At 34.7% G+C, this 7433-nt stretch overlaps 1 protein-coding gene across 1 annotated transcript in view; it reads right to left on the bottom strand.

Moving 5' to 3' along the window:
* Positions 1-4816, bottom strand: part of LOC111146147 (cylicin 2) — a 5467-nt gene extending 651 nt beyond the window's left edge. The window contains 5 exon segments of the mRNA XM_022501567.1: positions 1-427; positions 638-1178; positions 2834-2955; positions 4454-4494; positions 4812-4816. The exon segment at positions 1-427 is cut by the window's left edge and continues 1 nt beyond it. Coding sequence (XP_022357275.1) covers positions 1-427; positions 638-1178; positions 2834-2955; positions 4454-4494; positions 4812-4816 — 1136 coding nt within the window.
* Positions 4817-7433: the final 2617 nt, after the last annotated feature.

Below are 7433 nucleotides of genomic sequence, written 5' to 3'. Positions count from 1 at the left end.
CCTGACTCCTTGCCCTTCTTTGGGGCTTTCTTCTCTTTCTTGGCATCCTTCTGTTCAGCTTCAGGTTCTGCACCTGACCCCTTACCCTTAATCGAGGCTTTCTTCTCTTTCTTGGCATCTTTCTTTTCAGCTTCAGATTCTGTACCTGACTCCTTGCCCTTCTTTGGGGCTTTCTTCTCTTTCTTGGCATCTTTCTTTTCAGCTTCAGATTCTGTACCTGACTCCTTGCCCTTTGCTTTCTTCTCTTTCTTGGCATCTTTCTGTTCAGCTTCAGATTCTGTACCTGACTCCTTGCCCTTCTTTGGGGCTTTCTTCTCTTTCTTGGCATCTTTCTTTTCATCTTCAGATTCTGTACCTGACTCCTTGCCCTTCTTTGGGGCTTTCTTCTCTTTCTTGGCATCTTTCTGTTCAGCTTCAGATTCTGTACCTGACTCCTTGCCCTTTGCTTTTTTCTCTTTCTTAGCATCTTTCTTTTCATCTCCAGATTCTGCACCTGACCCCTTACCTTTAATCGAGGCTTTCTTCTCTTTCTTGGCATCTTTCTTTTCATCTTCAGATTCTGTACCTGACTCCTTGACATTCTTTGGGGCTTTCTTCTCTTTCTTGGCATCTTTCTGTTCAGCTTCAGATTCTGTACCTGACTCCTTCTCCTTCTTTGAGGCTTTTTTCTCTTTCTTGGCATCTTTCTTTTCATCTTCAGATTCTGTACCTGACTCCTTGCCCTTCTTTGAGATTTTCTTCTCTTTCTTGACATCTTTCTTTTCATCTTCAGATTCTGTACCTGACTCCTTGCCCTCCTTTGAAGCTTTTCTTTCTTTTTTGGCATCTGTTTTTGCAACATCTTTTTCATCTCTAGTTCCTGTTTCTATATCCTTATCTTTCTTTGACTCTTTCTTAGTTATTTTTGGCTCCTTTAAAGCTGTGGGTTCTGTTTCTGACTCCGGTATGTCCTTCATGTCTTCTTGCTTGTCTTCTTTACCTTTCTTAGGTGTTTCTGGATATACAGGTTTTTCTACATCTGCTACCTTAGTATCTTCCTTTGGCTGATGGGTTGGTTTATATGGACGCTGCCTCCTGGCAGCTAAATAATCAGATGGTCTCTCAGAAATTCTCATTAAAGAACTGTGCATCCATAATGGTCGCTTAGAAACTTCTTTTATTTTTTCTGAATCATATATCTGGAATATTGGTTAGAATAAGAATGAACAATTTGTATGTTACACAGCTTTTATTACCATATACCAAATGCATTTTAACTTCAACCATTAAAAAATTTTAGGTTTTGATAAATAGTGGATAAATTGTAGATGTCATAGTTTATTCTCCTTTTCCAATTTCATTCTTTTTTAGACTAATGGGTAGTCATGTCTCATTGTGGGCTTTATTTCAATTTAGAGGATCTTCATAATTCCCTCAAGACATTATGTTAAAATTGGTAGTGAGGACTAACTAATGACCTATCAGAATCTTTCTTCACAATCAGAAAAGGCCTTCCCCCCACCTTGGTGTTCTCAAGAATTCTTAGAATATCTGCTCCCCCACCAAAAAAAATATCTTGCCCACTCTCCATTCCTAGGCTAACTCAGAAACTAAGTGTAATAGTTTCATGTTCAGGAATGTCCTGGTCTCTATTATCACATTCAAGGTCTCTGGAATTTGAAATGTTACCTGTAGTTAAAAGAAAAACCTGAAATTCTGACTTACCAAAATATAAATTGAGTATTATCAGATAGGAAACTACAATAATAAAAACTGTAACATTTGGTGCACATAACTTTGTGCAGAATGGTGCATTTTTTTTTTCAACTTTTAACCAAGTGCTTGCAAAATCTCAAGTGCAAAAGTAGCAAACTTTGGAAGTGATGTTAACAAACAATGGAAAAATAAATTGAATAAAGAAAGAAAGGAAAAGCAAAGAGTGTGAAATGACAGAATAAGCTAGGATCACTACTAATTGGAAACATTGCCTAAAATAAGCAAGAGTTCATGATAGTTTTAGCTTGTGAAACTTTTTTTAAAAACTTCTCATATCCCATGATGACTCTAGAACATTGAGAAATACTTCTAATATTCAGAATCCTGAATGCTATATTACAGAAAATGAGGAAGCATTAAAACTTTATCAAGATATAATATAATCCCATGACTCTAATGAGGGAGTTTCCCCAGCTGGAGGATATTTTCTGAATGTTCATACTAACTGTAACATTAGGATCTCCAGAATTTTGTGCTTCTTAGACACATATTTTCTATATTGTGGTGTTACTAAAGAAATATGAAATAAGGGGACAAGGTTTATATGATGAAATGCAAATAAAAATATTTACTTCCTTCATGTAGTAGAATTTGAATTACCTTTAACTGTGCTCTCCAATATGGTATTTAAAAGCCACAAGTGAACTGAACTGAATTGAATTGAGATATAAAATTCACTTCCTCAGTTGCACTAGCCTTATTTTATTTTATCTTTTTAAGATTTTATTTATTTGTTTGACAGAGAGAGAGAAATCACAAGTAGGCAGAGAGGCAGGGTAGAGAAAGAAGGAGAAGCAGGCTCCCTGCTGAGCAGAGAGCCCAATGCTGGGCTAGATCTCAGGACCCCGAGATCATGACCTGAGCTGAAGGGAGAGGCTTAACTCACTGAGCCACCCAGGCACTCCAACACTAGCCTCATTTTAAATGTTCAGTAGCCACATTGGAATATAAAGTCATAAAATATTTCTATCATCAAAGAAATCCCATTGGTCAGTGCTGATCTGTAGCACATAAAACTGTAAAATATGATTTCACAAGTTTGGTACTAGTAGAATTACATGATCCTTCCAATACTCACAGGAACTGCATTGTCTCGTAGTTGGGATGGTTTTGATCTTCTTTTTTTTCCTGGCCTTGGTGGTTTGGGAAATCTCAGGGCAAAGTGTTGCTGATTCCATGATTTTTTGCTTAATTCACTGACTAAAATAAGAAGACATTAAATGTTTTCGAGTAAGTAAACTTTCATCAGAACTAAAGTGACAGTAAGATAATAGATTTCATGAATGAACAAATGATAAAAATTATGGCTTCATTCATTTAGTTATGTTTGAAATTCTCTATCAATATATGAAAATAAAAATTTATTTTCTATTTTGATCAGTTTTACAGAAAACTATATAGTTATTGTGAAACTAATATGGTCTGTAACATAAATGCAAAAAAGATCTTTACTGCTTTTTTTTTTTTCTTTTCAGTGAAACAGAATTCATTGTTTTTGCACTACACCCAGTGCTCCATGGAATACGTGCCCTCTTTTAATCTTCTATCTCTCCCAGTCTAGATTTTTGCTTTAGATTCTTTTGGTTAGAATACAGTTTTTTTGAGATCAGAAAACATGATAACTACACTTCAGTAGCCTCGAAAATACTTAGCACAGACATTACTTGTTTTAAAATATTCAATAAATATATGATTGATTCTAAATGTTACTGATTAAGCTTCCTTTAGTAATTTTCCAAGGTACAGGAGTAAATGTTATACACATAGAAACTGCACTGTTGTTATAAGTGGCATATTAATGAAGTAAACTATAAATACAGAGTACCTACAGAATGGGGATTGTGAGGGAAAAGTTTCCTGGAAACTATAAGGAAATGGTTAAAAATAAAATAGTTAAAAGACGTTTGGGGTACCAATGGGAGTGAGAGAGATTTTTCATTTCATTTAAACATGTGCAGTATAATACTTCGTGTAAGAGATAATATCCTTTCTTGTGTATCTCCTAAAAACAGGATCAATGAGAACATATACAGAATGAAAGGCATATTGAAGCTCAATATATGAGGGAAAATTGTTAGGTATATGAATTCCTTCAACATCAAATTGGTGAATTTTTATAAGGAAGATATATCTGTCATGAATGTAGTAGAAGTCATTGCAGACATGGGTGAATTGTTTATCCAGTTTCTACACTACTTTCCAAATATAAGAGTATCTGATTGTGTGATTTCTAACAGGTATGATTTCTAACATAACACCTTTATGTTGCTGAATATATTGCTTAAACTTTGTTGGATTCAAAAACAAAGTATCCTTAGAAAATGTTTGCCAAGTCCATGAGAAAGTTGATTTTTAATGATATTCCATGAGCTACTTACTGCTTTATCACCTTGAATAGAGGATAATAATCATTTATCCTTAAAAGTAATCTTAATCTGGGGTGCATGGGTGGCTCAGTCAGTTAAGTGGCTGCCTTCAGCTCAGGTCATGATCCCAGGGTCCTGGGATGGAGCCCCACATCAAGCCCCCTGCTCAGTGGAGAGCCTGCTTCTCCCTCACCTTCTGCCTGCCGCTCGGCCTACTTGTGCTCCCTCTCTCTACCTCTCTGTCAAATAAATAAAGAAAATCTTAAAAACAAAAGTAATCCTAATCCTAAAATTAATCATATTTCAAAAATAAATATTGAATTTTTTCTTACCTGGAATGTAGTTATCATATGTTCCAAAGTTTATTTTTTGGCTATTAAAATAAGAGGGAAATGTTTTAATTAATTTATATAAAAATCACTGTATTTAATGATAATTATTGTAACGATCAAGTGTAAGCACTTGCCATCACCAACTAGAGAAATATTTTGAATTCTCAGATCTCCACTATTATGTAAGATTACTTGATCCTAGAAAAAACAGAGATGAGTAAATGTGTGTTTTTAGCACAAACTTCAACATAACTAAAATAGATAGAAACATTTAAAAATTATCAAATTGCCATATGTGAAATAAAGACTTTTTTAAAAAAAAAATTGTGAATTCATGGTTGAATTATTTTTCCTCTACCTCATGTTCCAAATTTTCTTGCAATTGAATTTTGGCAAAGACATCACTTTAAAAGCATTGCTTAAGCAAAATGAGATTCTCAAAATATTCTCAAATTTAAGCAAAGCCAGATCATTCAACGGCCTACCTTTATGTCTGTGAACGAGTGTGTGTGTTGTGTATATGTCTATGTCTGTCAATGTGCATCGTAAGTGTTGATACAGATTCTAATTTTTTTTAATTTTTGTTCTTTAGGAATGCTGTGAAATAAAACTATGTTGTAAGGTACTTTTCATTTAAAAGTTTCCATTTGCTTTAGTACTATGTGAACTTGTTTATTTTCACAAACAGAAATTTTATAATCCCATTTTATTGATTTGTAATGGAGACATATATTAAGATCTGATAGAGAAGTATTATTTTACAACATCTCATTATATTACAGAAATAAAGCCCTGTTGATCACATGTGAGTTTTGGGCTTACACACACACAGAAGCACACATGCTCACATAGTATTTTACTTATTTTGACATTACATAAGTATTAAGAAAGAAGTACCTTGTAAAATCTAAACAAACAAAACCCAAGCAAATAAATAAAAAGCAGAACCAGATCCAGGAACAGAGAGAAGTGATGGTTACTGGGGGCGGGGGCTGGTGGGTAGTGAAGGGGAGTAGAAGATAGAGGCTTTCAGTTATAGAATGACTAAGGCATGAGAATAAGAGGCACAGCATAGGGAATATAGGCAATGATATGTGATAGTGTATGTTGACAAATGGTAGGTACACTTGTGATGAGTATAGCATAATGTATAAAAAAGCCTAATTGTTATGTTGTTCACCTGAAATTAATATAACATTGTCAACTATACTCAAATTGAAAAAAAAAATTGAGGAATAAAGTACATTAAAATACATAACTTGATATCTTTATTTAGTCTCTATTTCTCAACATAATACTTGGCACATTTTTGTCACTCTATAAAAATTTAAATGATTTGGTGCACCTGGGTGGCATAGTCAGTTAGGCCTCCTGACTCTTGGTTTCAGCTAAGGTTGTGATCTTATGGTCATGGGATCCAGCCCCCCATGGGGCTCCATGCTCTGTGGAGAGTCTGCTTAGGACTCTCTCTCCTTCTCCCTCTCCCTCTCCCCCTGACCCCTTGACCTCCCCTCAAATAAATAAATAAATCTTTTAAAAAATGGGAGCGTCTTGATGGCTTAGTCGGTTGAGCATTTGGCTTTTGATTTTGGCTGGAGTCATGATCTTGGGGTCTTGACATTGAGCCCTGCTTTGGGATTCTGGCTTATGCTCTCTCTCTTTCTCAAATGAAGAAATCTTTTTTAAAAATTAAGTGATTTTAATTGAATAAAATTTGGGATATATTGACCAAAATGTTGTCTAGTCCAGTGGTTTTTAAAAATTTTTATTTAAATTCCAATTAGTTAACATACAGTATAATATTAATTTCATGTGTATAATATGATTCCACACTTCCATACAACACCCAGTACTTATAAGTGCCCTCCTTAACCCCCATAACTTATTTAACCCATTACCCCACCCACCTCACCTCTGGTAACCATTAATTTGTTTTGTTTTGTCTGTTTCTTGGTTTGCCTCTCTTTCTCTTTCTCTCTCTGCTTTTTTTTTTTCTTAAAATCCACATATGAGTGAAATCATATGGTATTTTTCTTTCCATGAATGACTCATTTCACCTAAGCATAATACTTTCTAGCTCCATTCACACAGTTGTTGTTTTTTAACCAAGAGCATGCATTAAAATTACTTGCCCTAGCATATCTAAATCTCTAGGTTTGGATCTAGCCAATATACATTTATAAACTCCTGAAAAAATTTTGATGTGCAATCATGGTTATGAACATCTCTGTTTTAAATACTCTGAAAGAGAAAATATTTCAAGTTCATGAAACAATATTATTAAATTTGAGATTTAAAATATTATACATACGCCAGATCCATTAATTCCTTATATAATCCCTAGGGCATGTTCTTTAATCACCAAACAATTGAATTAGAAATCAAAAACAAAATTATATAGAAAATACCCAAATATTTAAAAAAAAAAAAGTAGTTCTTTCTAAATAACCAGCAGCCAAACAAAATCACAACTCATAAAAAAGAAGCAACTAAATAATAACATAGGATCAAAAATTATGGAATACTGCAAAAAGTTCAGAGAACTTATAGCTTTAATGTCTTACATTAAAAAGTTTAAAATTGTTTTTCTTTAAAGATTTTATTTAATTGAGAGAAAGAGGATGAGCTGGGGGTAGAGGTAGAGAGGGAGAAACACACTCCCCACTAAATATGGAGTGCAACATGGGGCTTGATTCCAGGACCCCCAGATCGTGACCTGTGCTAAGGGCAGACACATAACCAACTGAGCCACCCAGGTGCCCCTAAAACAGTGTTTTTTTGTTTGTCTTTTCAGATTTTATTTATTTATTTGACAGAGAGATAGTAAGCATAAGCAGGGGGAGTGAGAGAGGGAGAATCAGGCTTCCCTGTGAGCAGGGAGCAGGATGTGGGAGTGGCTCACAGGATGCTGTGATCGTGACCTGAGCCAGAGACAGCTGCTTAACCAACTGAGCCACCCAGATGCCCCTAAAACATTGTT

This window comes from Enhydra lutris, unplaced genomic scaffold (assembly GCF_002288905.1).
Source record: "Enhydra lutris kenyoni isolate GAN:26980312 unplaced genomic scaffold, ASM228890v2 scaffoldscaffold13, whole genome shotgun sequence".
In the NCBI taxonomy this organism is placed as follows: domain Eukaryota; kingdom Metazoa; phylum Chordata; class Mammalia; order Carnivora; family Mustelidae; genus Enhydra; species Enhydra lutris.
Note: the sequence above shows the minus strand (reverse complement) of the source record. Positions and strands in the feature narration are given on the sequence as shown.